The sequence below is a fragment of the Clupea harengus genome, chromosome 13 (genome assembly GCF_900700415.2).
Source record: "Clupea harengus chromosome 13, Ch_v2.0.2, whole genome shotgun sequence".
Classification (NCBI taxonomy): Eukaryota; Metazoa; Chordata; class Actinopteri; order Clupeiformes; family Clupeidae; genus Clupea; species Clupea harengus.
Genome location: NC_045164.1, coordinates 4467290 through 4484817, shown reverse-complemented (window position 1 = coordinate 4484817; position 17528 = coordinate 4467290). Strand labels below are relative to the sequence as shown.

The following is a 17528-nucleotide window of genomic DNA, read 5'->3' as shown; positions in this document are numbered from 1 at the left end:
GCGCAAAGGGAAGGTGCAGTGCATTAGTGAAAGACTGGAATCAACAGTACACTTGAGATTGTCTGATTCTATTTAATGCTTTCTTTTCTTTTGGGGGGAATTAGGCAATTCATTCCTGGGTTATTAAACACTGCATGAAGTATTGAGTCCAAAGTGAAAATCCAAAAGGTTTCCTAAAGATTCCCACAAGGAAATTACTATTATATCTCACCCACCCGGCTCTACTAAGCATTCTTTTTTAATGATCGAGCAGAATTAGTGAAAACAATTCCCATCTAATGTCTTTAGCCAGAGGAAAGAAACATAATCACTACCACAATATGAAACAGTACTGAAAAAAAAAACCTTAGGATAATCATTAGCCTGGATACCAGACCGAACTTAGCCCCGCCCACAATGTTTTTGGTTGGGAAGTTCGGTCTGGCATTACTCCATTGAGGAGAAATTATCTGCGGCTCGATATCGGCCGTACCAATCAAATTGTTAAGGCGGGCTTTATACGATGATGGACAGATGATCAACAGTAACGTAACCAACCACGTCACCAACACACGAGTTGAATTCGTTTTCAACAAACATGGCTGCCGCTGGAGAGCTGAAATGTATAGATTCGAGTCCATTTAGACATTGACAGTGCATTCATTTTGAAAGAGGAACAGAGAAACGCAATTAAGGCATTTGTCAATCGAAAAGATGTTTTTGCCTTCCTTCCTACGGGATCCGGTAAAAGTGTAATGTATCAGCTGCCCCTGGTCACATACTACGTTGTTCTGATTGGTTGTAGGTAACCAATTGAGCGAAGAGGCATTTTTTCTCCTGGTTCGGTTGAAACACGCCCCATAATCACAGCCCAATGGCGCGATATCAGACTCATATTCTGACTAGAATTATGAGTATGACATCGTCAGGCTAGATAATCATAGGAGTGTGGCATGAAGCTTGTGAGAAATTGCAATGCCTACAGGCGGTGACAAATTCCCTGACAATCCCCTGTGAATCACCTGGGCTCAGTTTTGTTATTATGGTTCTCTGGTCACCTTGCAAACCCCCAGACGTACAAAACTTAAACTGCCTGGTCAAAAAAACAAAACAACAAAAAAACGAATGAAAAAACAACCTACAATTTGTAAGGACAGCTCGTAACTATATTGTGAAGGAGTTTTGGGGGGGGGGGGGGGGCTATTTAAATCACTGGCACCTAAATCTTTTTACGTCTGCTATTCAGAAAATGGTTTGCAATGAGACCGGAAGGTCATCAAAACAACTTTGATCCAAAGCCTGTGTTTGCTGTTGGCAGTCCAAATAAGAGCCTTGTGCAAACACGGCCAGACAAGCCAGAGAAGGGCTGCCGAGGAGATGTGGGCGCTCTGGGATTCCATTTAATAACAGGTCGGCCTTTGAGAGAATGTGTTGTGCCACCTAAAAGCTTGTATTAAATGAGAAACAAACAAAACAAAATAAACGACAAAAAAAAGGTGAACAGTGAATAATACACAGAGCCCAAAGAGGTGGGCATAAAGTAATGGTCAGAACTATACATATTAAAATGATTCATTTCAGAGTCGACGGTGAAGTCACACACAGGTTTCGCGTAATCCAGCCGTTACACAATAACAGGCCAGGCAAAATCCCCTGGACAACTTGGTCTCTTTTTGTAATGACACCACACACTGGCATTAATCTGACTCCACACCAAGGCTCTGCTGCGGGCCCTTGTTGCATGGACTTGCCACCTTAGTGCGGCTCTGTGCACCCAAAAATGTTTTATTCATCTCGGGCAGATAAGCCTGTGACCTCCCCTGCCCCGTTCCTCCCTCTCCAGATTGGACCGCTCTCTCTCTCCCTCCCTCCCTCTCTCTGTCTCTGTTGGCGCCTGGGGGGACAGCACCAAGCGGCTGGTGGATTTAACTCTTTTGCCATTCTCTCTGCCCAGTCAGGGGGGCACCCCGCCACCATCACCACTGACTCAACCAACTGACGAAAAGAACTGGGCGGATGCCTGCCCTTTCGCTCGGCGTGTGCGAATGCATGTCCATCTGTGGACCCAACAGTAGCCTTACAGGGAGGCATGTCTGCTCATTCTATTTTGAGTGATGCTAGCTTCTGATGGCTACGCAGAGCAATAACATGCCACTTCATAACACATTCGTATGGCTGTCAGAGCTAGCACTGTGTATGCATCAGCAAAGCTTGTCAACTATTGAATACTTGCCAAACGAGTGGACATTACAAATGTAACCTACTACGTCAGTACTGTGTGCTTATGTGCTACCAACAAGTGTGCACTCGTGCTAATATATATGCCTCTCATCAAACATACTGAAAAATGCGTTGCATTTCTAGAGGTCCCTTCCCAGGAACTGTGAACCGATTGGAATTACGGGGCCCTGTCAAGTCCTAACTGGCTCAGTGGAGATAACGAAGGCAATGATGACTTCCCATCTGTCATTTCAGCCTCACTGCTCGCAACACATGGCCCACGCAGAGTGCTGCTGACCCCCTGAGTGGCTCTCCGAGCCGCTCTTCACACGGGGAATGGACGGAGAACACAGACTAATGCACTCCAAACCTCCACTTACTTCACCCAAGCCTTCCCGCACTCAACTGCGCATCTCCAAACGCAGTGACTGCGTCGCCGTAGCTACAGATGCCAGTTGATTGGCATGGGGCTGATTGGGTGAAGGGGTGCAGGGACGCAGGAGGGTGTTACACACAAAACATAATCACTGCCAATGACTCAAAGCAGTCCGGGACACTCGAGACAATTACGCAAGGGAAAAAAAGAAAAAGAAAATACAACTAAGAAGCTTTTCCCTTACAAAGAGTCTACAAGCTCATTTCCTACAGGCCAATCAGAGCAATGTTATGAGGAGAAACAGAGTGGGGGTATAAAGATGTAATTACTATTATCATGAGTATGGTGATTAGTCCTTCCAAAGTACAAATAAAGTACATGGGAACACATTACGCATGTACGGAAGAGCCAAGGCTTTGAAAGCGCAGTTGCATTTGATATCATGACATTTTCCTCAAAGAGAACTTGCCTACAAGTGGCAGTTAAAGGATCATTTCGCCTAATTGTTTTCATTACAGAAACTACAAATCGACTTTGTAAAATAATAAACATACAGTACAAGTTCCAAAATTCGTACCCACAGACTGTTTCAGACTCACATATTGTTTCACTGATATAGTACCTCATGAAAGCTCCTCTCCAAAAAAGCCTTGAGCTACTTTCATACTAAATTAATTTTTTTTTATTAACAGGGCCTTATGGGCATCGTAGTTCTTTTGGGCAGCTTGGGATACTCTCTATGGTTTCAGCCTATTTTTGGACTGTGAGAGGCAAGGCAATTAGACGCTCATTAATATGGTGCCATCTGTTTCTTACCTGATCGACAGGCGATGTCGACGTCTTTCTCAAAGTCTGTCTGTAAGGTAGAAAAACAAAAACAAACGTGATTAATAAACAGCCAGAGCACAATAGACACAAAAAAGTTAAAAAAAAACTGAAGAAGTCCAGCCATTTTCTATTTTGCCTTTTTTCCTCAATTTATTTTAAGATAATTACTATTCGCAAACTAGGACATCTCTTTGTCTTCTGTGCTGCCTGTCAACACTTTCCCCCCGTATCTCAGAGGGGTTTTGTTTTGTAATTGTTTCAGTTCATCTGCCTTCCTCACGTTCCCCGGAGCCTGCAGACATGCTCCAGCTTCCCTGCGATTCGTTTCAACAACACGTCAACGAGACTGTCCGCTAACGTGCCACCGTGGCACTGAAACGGCAGTTAGCCGGGCAGACAGGCAGGGGGGTGGGCGAGGGAGGGGGGTTGCACGTTGAGAGCCCTTTCAAATCTCGGCAGCGAAAATCGCTCCTATCAAAGGGACATTAGGACCTGAATGGCAGAAAATGGCCGATTATTCGCCACTGGCACTTTGTGATATCAAACACTTTCCCCATTGCATTTTCAGGCGTCGGTGTGTGAGTGTGCTGTTGTTTTATTAGGCCGGGGCTTGGGGTTGTGAGGAGGGTGGCGTCTGCTGGAAGATGAAATGAAACTGTGTGAAATGTGATGAAGCAGTTTCAATCTCACAACCCTGTGCGGCAGCCATAGAGAATCGGGGAAATTGGTGTCATCTATTACAAGGAAGAGTGATTATACCACGTGTAATTAAAGTTCAGGCACAGGGCTGGGTGGAAAACAACAATTGCTACAATAACAAGGCCTGATCCAGGGGAAAAGAAGCACTACTGAATAAAAGCAATGATGAATTGCATAAGGGGATCATGTTAAATGGAGGTCAAAGGATTATGTGGAATGAATTAAGAGTATCATTAATAATGGGCCAAGCATTAAGTTCACTTAAATTACTTCCACGCTTTACAGAAGATGATCTGGGATGCACCTCATAAACACCTCCATCATTTCTAATGGGATTTTTTCCCCCCTCTCCGTAGTTACAGCTCGGCTTGGCTATTATAGTATGCTTGTCTAATCAAATCCGGAGAGAAAAAATTGTGCGAGACCTGTACCATGATCTGTGCATGGCCATTTGGGAAGGTCCCTGTGGCATCCGCATTCATTGGGTCCTGACAGTTACGGAGTCGACATCTGAAGGCGTCTTGGACCTGCGGAAATGAAGAAAATGACAAAAAATGACCCTCATCTTAGAATCTCTCAAGACCATTAAGATGAACTCATTGTAGCATAGCCACTGTAATGAATCTGGAAACGATCACAATTAAACAGTGCAGTTCATCTGATTAAGCCCCTTAAGTCTCCTCTGGACGTCTGTCTGCGACTACATCTTTTTTTTGGATAATCAGTGAGCTGTCCTATTTTTTACCCCTTTCTGTTTAGGACATCTAAGAGTGGCTTTAAAAAAAATCCTCAGATTAAACACATTTTCTGGAACACGCAAATGTAACAATTTAATCCTTTCCCAAACAATGGACCTAAACACCTGTCAGGCTGCATCTTCCATTGTCTCTGTGTGTGTGTGTGTGTGCGTGTGTGTGTGTGTGTGTGTGTGTGTGTGTGTGTGTGTGTGTGTGTGTGTGTGTAGAGTGGGGTGAGGTGGGGTAGGGGGTTGAGGGATAGAGGGATAGACTAGAGAGCATTTGTCAACAAACACCAATTCAAACATGACAGGGTGAAACACTGGGGATTAATTCAGGGATTTAAGTACGTCCAGACTGTCTCGCTTGCCGGACTACCCTGGGTGGACGAGGCGAAACCCAGCATGGGGAAGTGCGGAAGTCGGGCAGGATAAGAGGGATTAGCCGAGGGGGAAGACGGGGGAGAGGGAGAGTTAACACAAAAATATGGGGCAGCCGGTAAGCGGCGGGCTTTGACCCCAGCCAGGCTGAAGCCCCTGGGTCGGGACAGCATGGTGAGACTTGGGTCTTGACTCGCACCTCTCTTCTCAGGATGCAGTGGACCATCACGATGACGAAGCCCTGCAGGGAGTCGAAGACGGCAAACAGGATCTGAAAGAGGATGGAGCGCTTGTCTGTCATGGCCAGCACGGCCGACATCCAGGTCAGAGCCAGCAGGGGCAGGACCACACAGGAGCTCCACAGAGAGGCCCTGAGAGATGGAGAGAGAGAGAGAGAGAGAGAGAGAGAGAGAGAGAGAGAGGGGAGAGTAAAAGAGGGGAGAGAGAAGGAGAGAGAGAGAGAGAGGGAGAGGGAGAGAGAGACAGCGAGGGGAGGGTAGAGGCAGCAAGAATGAGAAACCAAAGTAAGACAGAGTTAATAAAGAAGTGAAAAACAGAAATAAACAGTAAGAGTAAGAGTAAGGGTACTTTTACTGACAGCATTTTAATCGGTATACTGGAGACACACCAAGTGTCTAAATCAAAGAGACTTAAAACACTGCCTACACACTTCTCTGAAGGGAACATTCCGCAAGGTCATTCTCCACATGCAGTGACCTAGTCGAGTAATATCTGCCTTTTTTAGGTTTGGCACATCTACTTTTTTTGTATCGCTAATTTTAGCGTGGCGTCAACAAAGACTGTGAAACTCAGGAGCCAACTGTTCCTTTCACACCTTTTGTAATCTCTCTCTCTCTCTCTGGGTAGGGAACACACACACACACACACACACACACAGGCACACGACAGCTTTCGCATCCAACATATCCAACGTATTGATTCCCCAAGACATCACCCGAGCACTTACATGGCGTTGCTGGCCGTGGTTGCTGATAAAGCAGTTGTTGAGACGACCCCACACTTGGCACATTTGAGAGTTAATCCTGTATGGGGCTCACTCATCTGCCTGTGAAGCAAAAAGCAGAACAGGAACACTTGTGAGACACTACGTCAAATTGAAAAGACATTAGTTTGGGAAGGGAGGGTAAAAAAAAAAAAAACGAGAAAAAGGGAAGAGAATCTGCTAGCTTGCTCTAGGGCTGAGCATCAGATTATGCATATTAGCAGACAGTCTCAATAAGGGGCCGTTAAGTAGTTTCAGCATGTTCTGATTCTGCCAAAAGAAAGATGCTGCATCTCTCCCAGGGAAGCATGACCTCTTTCTTTTTTCTCTTTTCAATTCATTTTCTCCACATGTGGAGAAGAACTGGGCCTCTTTATCTTCGGTCTTTGAAGAAGAGGTAGATTTGCGGGAGTGCTGTTTGTTCTGCAGCGTTGTGTGTTTTGAGTGTGCATGAGTGTGTGTGCGAGTGAGTGAGTGAATGCGTGCTAACGCGTTGTTTTCGAGGGACAACTGTGCAGCAGACGCTGTGGGTGGCCTGTGTGCCTGGCATCCTGCCCACAGCCCCAGCGCCATCGCCAGCTGCAGCCCTTACCCGGCTCTGTGCTTCAGCTTCTTGTCCAGGATCCCGTCTCTGGAAACCAGTTTGTTGAACACCAGGATGCCGATCACCATGTTGACCTGTTGAAAACAGCCACAGAGGCACCCTTGATCAGACCCTGGCAAACAGACGGGAGGGCAGAGCCTCCTCTCCTCTTTCATTCTGCGCTGAAGGTCACGTCGCCTCGGGGCGCAATCTCGTCCCATTACACAGTGACCTCCCCATTTTCCTAGCTGGTTTATGTGCGTGACATTTCATTTCCACACATCACAATTGTTTTATGCACACAAACCAACACGAAAAGCCTTTGGGAACTTCTGTGTTTTACAAAGCTGCACTGCAGTGAAAGTAGATAGCCTTGTTGTGTCAGATTAACCCACTAGCCAAGATTCTTTGGCTCACTCCCCCAGTGATGTTATTGGTTAGATCAGCTCTCAGCCTTCAAGGTTTGGGAATAATTCTCCGATAGAGCGCTGTCAGTTATACTGCCCCACGGACATAAAATAAACAAGATTCTACAATTTGATATTGAGAAGGAGATTTCCAATAGCAGCATTCTTTTTATTTGTACCACTCAAATGACTATTACACTCAACATATGAAACATCATTACGTTAGCAGATTTGAGCTCGTTCAGAAGGCAACACTTGTCATTTACACCCACTGTTACAACTGCCAAACCAAGTCGAGTGTTGCTGTGACAGCAAAGTGCTGGCTTTTCGTGCATCAAATTACATGGAGGTTTAAAACACACAGACTACGCTATGCTATGTCTATTACACTCTACTGGATGTGAACCGAATCGTTTCATCACGTTATGGGATGAGTGACGAGAGGATCCGTGGGGAGGGAAATGAAGCTACTGACCAGAACCACGGCAGCCGCCGGTCCGACAAAAGCGTATAGGAGTCCTCCTTCGAGCGAGAGCCAGCAGCTGCGGAAAGACGAGCAAAAGGGACAAAAGAGCAGATATCAGCAGAGGCGCCATAAAAATTAACACAGAGCATTAAGTTAATGGTGCACGGCTGTATACAGTTGTATTATCTTCTGGTATCCAGGGAGAGCAGCCATATGTTGTGGTTTCAGATGAGCTAGTTTTACAGAGAGGGGAGACTGAAAAAAAAACGAGAACTTAAAACATTGTTTATTCTCTAGAAAGTCTTCAGGGACACAACTCAGGAGGAAATTGGGGCCCATAAAAGCATCACGCAGGTCCTTCAGGGATTATTTAGAACTGCTGTTGTTTTGCAATGTTTATGGCGTGTAGTCCACCATTTGCTGCCGAAATATTTCATATCCGAGGGGGTAGTTGGGAGGACCGAGAAAGAAGGTAGTGCTCTTACTATTGGGGTGTTCCATAGCCTTTGGCCTTCGTGAAGCCCATGGAAATGGCCACCACCAAAGCAGGGAGTCCTGTAGAGACAAGGGCAGCAATTAGCCGGTTAGCATTACACCACTGCAACACCAAATGCATGTTAAAATAAAATAAACGTAACTAAACGCAGCATGAACTAAACTCTGGACTTGAGTTCCCTGTATGGAAATGTGCAGAGCCTTTGTTTGTCACGTTCGTTGCACACTGGCCTTGATCTCTCAGAGGCCAAGGAGCTGCCCATGGACTCTCTGCCCTGCAATTTTCAGCATGACTTCCCTTTCACCATCTCTATTGGTTTATCTACAGCTCTGATATTCACAACCCCCATCCCCTTGGCCCTTTGGCGTAAACAACCCCTGTCTATTCGTGTTGGCACGAGGGCCGCAAAAGCACATTTGTCTCAATCGGTGCTGAGTGCCGAAAAAACTCACAAAACAACCAATGTCTTGCCAAAAACAAGACAATAAAAACATACTAATAACAACAAGCGCATAGCGGCCGGGCTCTTAGCAACAAGAAGAGCCCAGCAGCATCGCATCCCTCTGGGCCTCCTCCTCCTATCTCCTCCGCTCTCGCTGCGGTACATGGGCTGCTCTCGCACAGACCCTTTCACCCGCACCCACCGGCCGCCCGTTATGAAAGCTGCTCATTCTGGCCTCGCCTCTTTGCCTCTTGCCACGCCTTGGAATATATCCACCTTCCTCTTTGGCAAGATGCAGCCGGAGGGATTTATTGACGTAGTCGTCTTGTCAGGGAGCCCAGTGGTCATCCTTACCCTACTATCCCCACCCCCATCCCCAACCACCACTTTCCTCTTCTCTATGGCCCCTAGCCTCTATCCCCTCCTCTCTCTCCATCCCACCCCTTTCCTGTTCTCTATGGCCCCTAGCCTATATTCCCTCCTCTCTTCTCTCTCTCCATCCCACCCCCTTTCCTCTTGCAGCCTTGTGGAGATAAAGGCCCTCCTAATGGAGCCAGCTCGGGGCATAAATCAGCACTGAGGCAGCGCACTGCAGGGCACACACCAGCACTGGTGCATTTAACATAAAGGTCACATTTAATACCCAGACAGGTAAGGAGAGAAAAATTACACCAGGAGGAGAAAAGAGCAGAGGAGAGGAGAGGTGAAGACAGTAGAGGAGAGGAGAGGAAGAGAGACAGAAATACCACTTTTGGATAGAGGGGAAAAGGCTGTCTTATATCCATCTATGGACCTGTACATGCTGCATACATGTGAGTGAGGCTGAACTGTGTGAGGTCTGCACTAGCATCTCCGATAAATTGGGACCGGCACAAATTGCTCCCTCAGCTTGCATTACATGGCTACTGTTTTCCCAAGCTGATTGATCTATTGTGAATACCTATGCATGACAAATCCTCTCCACGGTGAAAATTAGGCAGTGTTCATGAGGCATTGCTTATTCCCCGCCTTGATTTGGGGCTCGTAGAAGAGCGTCTTCTGGTGGGTTTAGCCCCAAAACCAGTAATTTCCCGCTTTGCGCGTGCGTGGGGCACACTTCAGGCAAAGCTGGAGGATATGCCTGATGATGATGTTCTCTTCTGCGCTCGCGCTACTAGCCTGCTTAGCAATGGTTGTTAAGGAAGTGATGGGTCGGAGAGAAGATGAAGCCAGCAACAAGTTAATTTCACAGAGCAAAACCCCCTCCCGCTTCTTTTTTCCTTTGTTTTTCTCTCCCAGCAGATTTTTGAAGATTGTAGTGCGTTTATTGTGAAGTAGATTAAATTATGCTAAGTGCAAAAAAAACCTAATTATTGCAATTCAGTGACTTACAAATGACCCTAATTCTAATTACATATTTGAATAATAATAGCTGCAGCAATCCATTCAAAAAGTTACAGTAGGTTAGAACAGTCTAATGTCACATCTAGCAGTTAGATGAGTGAAATACCTAATCATTTGTATTTGGTATGCTTTGTCTCAGGAAGTTTTTTTTTCTTTCTTTCTTTTTTCCCCAGCTTGCAGCAGAGCAGAGTCATGACGGAGACAGAGCCTTGTTAGTTGCTAGGTAACTAGAAGAATGAATGTTAGCACTTTTCCAATCAATTTGATTCTTTTTTAGAGGGGCAGCTAGTGTGTGTGAGAGAGAGGGAGAGGGGGGGTGGGAGAGAGAGAGGGAGAGAGAGGGAGACAGAAAGAGGGGGTGTGAGAGAGAGAGAGAGAGAGAGGAGAGGGGGGGCAGAGTGAGGCATTCTGAAGTGCCCATAAGTAATAGCCTCTTATATTTGGGTGCAGAAGGATGAATCCAATGAAGGCAGAACATTTTGATCCTCTGATCCTATGGAGACGAGTCTAATGAATGGCCCTTGGCCTCTCCCACCGTTTGCATTCCCGTCACTCTGGACCATAATGCGGACCCACCTCAACATTCTCAGCCCCCCACTGCCACAGGCAATTCCACTCCAAACACAGCCTCAGCTGGTGGTGTTGCAGAATCAATACTGGTTCATTACGCTCATTTAGCCCAATGCTGTTCAACATGCAGATGAAAGTGGAGTGGTTTTATGGGTAAGACAGCCCCATCGCTGCTCGCATAATCAAAGAGCATGTCATTAATGTCAATAATACTCTTTGTTGAAATCTAATAAACTTCACGATGGCTTCGTCGTCGTCGTCCAAATGCAGAGCCAATCTACACTCTTGTAAACCTTCCAGGCCCCTGCGACTAAAGTGGTTGTGTCATTACGTTCGGCTGATATCTATTTTTGCCTACGCGGCTCTTTGACTTGAATGAGAACCATGTTTGTGCATGCCAATTTACCCATTATAGACACTAATGATTTCCGCTCCGCCACCAGTATCAGCTATTGGGAGCCAGAGGTAAATTAGCAACCATGCGAGACTGCAGTGAAAATAGAGCCTGGGACCCATCATTCAGGGCAAAAGATGTCTCTCAATACCTCTAAGAGACATCATTTAGCAGCCAACGATCAGGGCTATTTGCCATTCATGTGCGAGTTGTGCTAATGCTAAACTGCATATCCTAAGGCAGAGAAGGAGCGCTAGAGAGAATGGAGAACAAACAATAACAAGCAAAGAGGATGGTGCAACAAGAGAGAGGAAAACAAGTGTTGTAGTAATGGCACTCACCCCATCCCAGGCAGAGGAAGCGTTTGCGGATGAGTCTGGTCCGCACCTTCCCTGTGACGGCCATGTAGGACTGCCACGCCTCCGTCAGGACCCAGCAGAAGGATGCCAGGAAGAAGAAGTGCAGAAAGGCCGTTGTCATCGTGCAGACACCCTGTTATGACAGAGCAGAGGGACAATTAAAAACTGGGCTTCACTCACAGGACATTAATCCTGAAACGCTGACTGAGGGGAACAATATTAGCCTTTGAAAAATGCTAATGGGCAACCTCTTGCGATGAAAGTATTGGGAGCTGAAGGCCCTTGCCAAAGTATAATAGAGCACACTAATCACACTCTTTTGTTTACTGAGACGCAGCGTCTGGTGTCCTCTCAGCTAGTTTCTGAGCCATGTCAACAAAAAAGAAACCAGGCGATGCTAAGCAAGAAAGACAAGTTTCGGTATCCAAATTTCACCACGGTGACATTTGCGTGAATAAACACACCAATTCTGTAATGTTGCCGCACAGTTTAATGTAAGCAATACATTTACATTTAGTCATTTAGCAGACGCTTTTATCCAAAGCGACATACATATGTGCGACTTACAATGTATACACATTTAACATTTTTTACATTTTACACTGATGGCACACTGCACATCAGGAGCAATTAGGGGTTCAGTGTCTTGCTCAAGGACGCTTCGACAGGGAATCGAACTAGCAACCTTCTGGTAACTAAACGACTTTGAGGAGCAGTTCCTTTGGAAAGAAGCTGCAGGCCTCCGCTGCTCTGCGCCAGCAGTCATCTGTATGCAAGGCAGCCTTGCCAGCCACGTGATCCAAGGTCATGCTTCCTCGACTGGCTGGATGTGGGTGTGGGGAGGGGGAGGGGGAGGGGGGGAGGGAAGGGACGAATTACCCAAGATTCACAGCCCCCAGAGCAATGACGAGGCTACCATGACGGGGAGGTGTGCAAAACAAACCACCCCGGCCGTGTCGGCAGTGGATCCTTCCAGTTCATCCTAGCTGGTTTACATTTTTTAAAAAAGCCTTAACCTTGTCTCCACGCTAACCAGGGATAAGAGAATTACATGCTGCAGAGGTGTGGAGCTGTTTTGTCCATGTACAGCCAGCACTGCCAGGGTTTTATGTCCGCATTGAACAGTAAAAGGTAACATCATCGTTTTTAAAATGACAACTAACGTCAACATTATGCTGGTGATTATACATCATGCTGTGGGAAGTCCCCAACTAATAGCACAAGGAATTCAACATCTTTTCCTGTGTATAACTAAAGTGAAAAAAATAAAATAAAATACAGCAGTACAATACATACTGCAATACAGTGTCTCCTTGTACAGAAAGCTCATCTTCTTCCATCATGTAATCACAGTGTATTAAAAAGCAACTCTAAGCACAAAGGGAATTAAGATATGAAAGAAGGAATTAGACAAATGCAATCAGTCCTTTTGTTTTGTTTGGGTTTTTTTGTTTGCTTGTTGGTTTGTGTGTGTGTGTGTGTGTGTGTGTGTGTGTGTGTGTGTGTGTGTGTGTGTGTGTGTGTGTGTGTGTGTGTTTGTTTGTTTCTCCTGAAGTCGTGATAACATTTATTGCCAGATCCCATTAAAAGAGATGGTCGTGCCTTTCCTGTGATGGACTGTGTTGCAGCCATAATAGGTCTAAATGCGTTCGGAAATGTACAAGGAGACCACAACAGCAGATGAAAGGGTGTGAAAGAGCTTGTTTGGGGAGAGGAGGGGAAGTGGGAGTGAGGGTGGAAGAAGGAAGTACATTTACATCTATTGTTCGTCAAAATAACAAAATATTCTCTTACTCAAAGTAATTCAAATGAGATTGCTGTCAGATGGGTTTCTGCACGACCCTCATCCGGGAGATGATTTCTGGTGAACTGTGCACAGCCTTTGTGAACTGACTTTTTTTGTATCTCCTGTGTTGCATAACCCCTCTGTTATATAAAACGTATGTCTCACAGTAACATAGTCCATCTCTAGTTATGGACCCAGTTCTTCAGTTCTACCTACTGACCCAGGTCACATCAGGCGTGGCTGACCTTCAAGATACTAGTCATCTTCTGACTCTGTACAATGACTTTATATGACCTGAGTTCAGTAATGAAACTGGGCTAACACCTGACATCGCTGTGCGTTGAACTGTTTATTGTTTTTAATTTGGTGCGAAGCAGATGAAAGTGAAATAGTTCAGATTTTAGAAAACGTGACAGATGCTTCAGATTGGAAGTCTAATTAACATCCTCTCATTTCTGCAGCGCACGGCTGTCTGCCTTTCTTCCTGTTTGTGGAGAATGCTGCTCTATCCACCCTGCTGTTCGTTCCCTTTGCTCTTGGGTAATATGAAATGATGGGGTGGGGTTGGGTGGGGTGGGGGTGGGGGGCAAAACAAAATACATTTTTGAATGTGCAAATCCAGCATGAATGCAATTATCAACAAGAAAATGAACTTGGAAGTGATGAAATGAAGCCCTTTTCACAACAGGATGAGAACAACATCCCTCACCGCTTATTTGCTGCTTTTTATGTGCTTTCCTGTTAGTGCACCTGATGGAGGCCTTCAAAATACGGTCCAGATGTCTGAATGAGCCAAACTCCAATAACAGCCACTTCTATCAGAATCAGCCATAGGAGACTCCTTCACCAAGCTCAAAGACAGTGAGGCAAAACAAGGCAGCATCAGTTGCCCCAAGCAACACTGACAGAGGATCCAGGACTGCAGCGTTGGTTCATGAAAACACTGGGAGTCTCATTTCATACAAACAACAGAATGAGTGACTTCTGCCTCTCCGAGACTCTTTGCCACAGCAGGGCCACCGTAGTGTGTGAAACAGCCTCTGCTGGGAATGCAGTGGGGTGAGGTGGGGATGGGGGGAGAACTGAGAGTACAGACTGGGTGGAGGAGCATCAGTAACTCGTAAGAGTGTGAACACAAGAATATGAACGCAACGGTGTGTGTGTGATTTGGGATACATTCTGTTTGCTCTCACTGAGCTGCACAATTAGCAGTGAGCCAGACGACAGACCATAAACTGACCTGCCCCGTCCCCCCTCCCCCTCGCCCAGGTCAGTTGAACATTTAAATTCTTTCACACGAAAAAGGAATCCACTCTCCATACTGCGACTCGCATTAGAATACTATTCATTTCCCACTAATTGGCCATGATCATCGATTATGCTTTTACAGAACACATTTCAGTCTGGCAAAATACAGATGTTCAACTGTGAGCTATCCACACTGGACCCAGAAACCACAGAAGTGTGATGAGGCACAACGCTGCAGCTACAGATGTTCCCTTCTAAGCCGTGATATGGCCAAAGCACATCAGTATCGTGTGGAAGGATGGGTTGTGTCGGTATGAGTCCAGGAGGGAAAGGTGGGGGTGAAAAGGACGGAGGTGGAGGAGGGGGGGTCTGGTGGCGTAAAGACTTAGTTGGAATCCGGAGTGCACGCTGCCCTTTACAAAGGCAAATTGCTGGGAGACGTTGAGCCCAGCGAGTCCGTATCCATGGAAACAGGGGAACGGAGGTAAAGAGCATACTGCAAGGCTGACGTCAGAAGGAGAAAGGTAGATGGAGGAAGGATATGTTTGTTTGTGTGTGTGTGTGTGTGTGTGTAACAATCTCATTTAATAGCGGAAGCTAACAAACAAATAAGGAGCTCTGCATGGGTTAGGGTTGGAGATAGGGACCAATTAGCTGCTAGTGTGCATCTGGTGGCTGTAAGCCGTGCCCTCCTGCATATAAACACAAGTGAACAGCAATGACTGCAGAACCACCCAGCAGCATCAACCCCTGGAGGAAAAGAAAAAAGAAACAAGGATAGAGAGGCACTTATACTGCATACTACCACTACCCTAATTATAATGGCTTCTCGGGATGCGCATACATCAAATTTGCATGCACTGTATTTCTGCTGGGAGAAGCCGGGGCTCTAGCATACAGGGCAGCTGGATTGTCCATTCAAGGAGAAAGGCAGAGCAGCAGAGATGGCTGCAGATGCAGGGGCTGCTGGGAAGGAGGCCGGCTACCATGGGAACGCTGCTGAACGTTCATTGGGACGCTCTGATGAAGCCCAGCGTCTCATCCTCAAATTAGGCTTGATTTTCATCATCACAGCCAGATGAGGAATATCATCATTTTATATGCATTTAATCATTTAAAGCACTCGCTCTGGTTAAGCAGTGCATTTAGCTGATTTTACAGTTCAAATTTAAACACCGAAACATCTTCAATCACAATATATCGAAAGACTTCATCTGCAATGAAGACTTCCACAGATATCGTTTGAATATTTTTTCCACTTGTTTCACAGCTCTCCACCAGGGAATTATCTAATAGTTTACAAATCAGGACAAATAGGCTGCATGGACTAAAATAACACTGTGTATCATGTTGCAGTCCCTCTTTCCTTACATAATAGAAGAGTTGCTCTTGATATTTTGCTTCAGAATTGATGTCTTCATTGTGTGTGCTATTGTTTTCTTGCACACAGTTTTAACTGGCAAACACCACCAACATCAATCTCTCTTTCCACATCCGTGTTCTTGTATGTAGAACACTGAACAGATCCTTCATGTTTTGGTTTGTAACCAAGCCTTCGAGATGTCTGAGCAGAACCATACACACGTGTGCGCATATGTATGCATAACGATGTACATGTGAGCTCAAGAGCATGACAGACTAATTCCTCCACATCGCTCAGAAACACTGAGTGCAGTTTATGAAATCTGTGTGATTTGAATCGTCTGCTCATCTGATGAAACTGTGCATTTAGGTTGAATTGGACAAATTGTTCCACATTATACGCCAGTCAATGCACTCAGTCTTGGCTGGAGGGTCTCTAGTCACATGGCCAACATAGAAATATGTCTGGCTGTGTCTTCCTTGTCTGGCTGTGGTATGCTGAACGTTATGAAGTCTAAACACTTTGCTTAAAAAAGACTCTTGCATTTTGACTTTTCACCAGTGTCTGTTCCTGCTGTCCATTTCCTTTTTAATAAGGTGAGATACACTGCACTGCATTACCCAAAGGTGATAAAAGGCACTGGTCCAAAAGTATGCTGCTTTTTGAAAGCCATCATGTTGAATTGATATAAAATATGGCTGTCATTTCAAAACTTTCCGCAATGCGCTTGCACTACCCACACAATACAACACCCACCCACATGGGGTGATACTGTCTCTTGTGATCTGTCAGGAATATCTGCCTCCATGTCTACCCTTCTCTTTTCTTTTTTCTGGTGTGTGTTTGTTTGGGAGTGTCTGAAAGTAACACATACCCAATAATCATGAACAAAAAATATTGGTGATTCTCAATTGATCTGATTTGTTTTCAGTTGCGTGAAAACCAGACATTCCAATGAAAAACTACGTCTGGGATGTTAAGCCCACTTGACCCCACTGTATGCTTGGGGTATGAGGTTTGACAGTTAGGCCTTTGCTGTTTAACTTGTTTTTGAAAAAATCAATTTGTATATCCTCTAGAACCCCATCAGGGACCTAAAGTTATGTTAACATGGTGTTCTCCAACGCGTGTTCATGATTTATTCATTGCTCATCTCTTGAACTACAAGACAGCGGTTTCACTTGGAAAGGAAAAATACAGAAAATACAGGTGCGAATCAGAGAACCATAACCCCCCCTACACACCCACCCCCCAACCCCCAATCTTCCCTTTGCCACAAGCGGCAACCTCGAGAAAGGGGAGGAATTCATTCAGCTCAACCCCTTGGTGTTTAAGAACCATTCATCATGCTGGCACATTCTGCATTGGTATGGCGGGGAGGGATCTGGCAAACTGCCTCTGATTATGGAGAGTACTCTCTTCTCCTCTCCTCTCCTCTCCCCTTCGTGTTCTGTTGGCGTGTTATCTGATAGTGTGCGCACTGCATCTCCGCCTTCTGCTCGGATGGGCCTGGAGAAGCCTCCTGGGGAGGATTTAGTCTGAGTTTAAAGCATTTCCGGGGCGCTATAAATAGAAATCCTGATTGCAGCACCTATATTTGAAAACGGCCCACTGGGCAAAACCAACTTATAAACAAAACGTGACGAAATGTGCGCGAGCGAGAGAGAGAGAGAGAGAGAGAGAGAACTGCATCCGTCGTTCACCATATGTTCTACGAAATGAAAAATCATAGCGAAGAAGTTGTTGCATTTACATTTGCCTTAGACTTGCGTATTCACGGACAGATGCACAAGCGTTGAAGATGCACAG

General features: G+C 45.7%; 1 protein-coding gene across 5 annotated transcripts in view; it reads right to left on the bottom strand.

The window, feature by feature from the left end:
* The window catches only part of adgrb3 (adhesion G protein-coupled receptor B3), a 143574-nt gene that overhangs the window by 4948 nt on the left and 121098 nt on the right, over positions 1 to 17528 (bottom strand). For 3 of the 5 annotated variants that reach the window (XM_031578853.2, XM_031578851.2, XM_031578854.2), the window contains 8 exons: positions 11305 to 11455; positions 8164 to 8233; positions 7688 to 7754; positions 6815 to 6900; positions 6187 to 6285; positions 5419 to 5590; positions 4528 to 4629; positions 3392 to 3431 (listed from right to left, as the gene is read on the bottom strand). In XM_031578853.2, coding sequence (XP_031434713.1) covers positions 3392 to 3431; positions 4528 to 4629; positions 5419 to 5590; positions 6187 to 6285; positions 6815 to 6900; positions 7688 to 7754; positions 8164 to 8233; positions 11305 to 11455 — 787 coding nt within the window. The remainder of the gene's footprint in view (positions 1 to 3391; positions 3432 to 4527; positions 4630 to 5418; positions 5591 to 6186; positions 6286 to 6814; positions 6901 to 7687; positions 7755 to 8163; positions 8234 to 11304; positions 11456 to 17528) is intronic. The other 2 variants (XM_012816972.3, XM_031578852.2) reach the window with 1 other exon arrangement.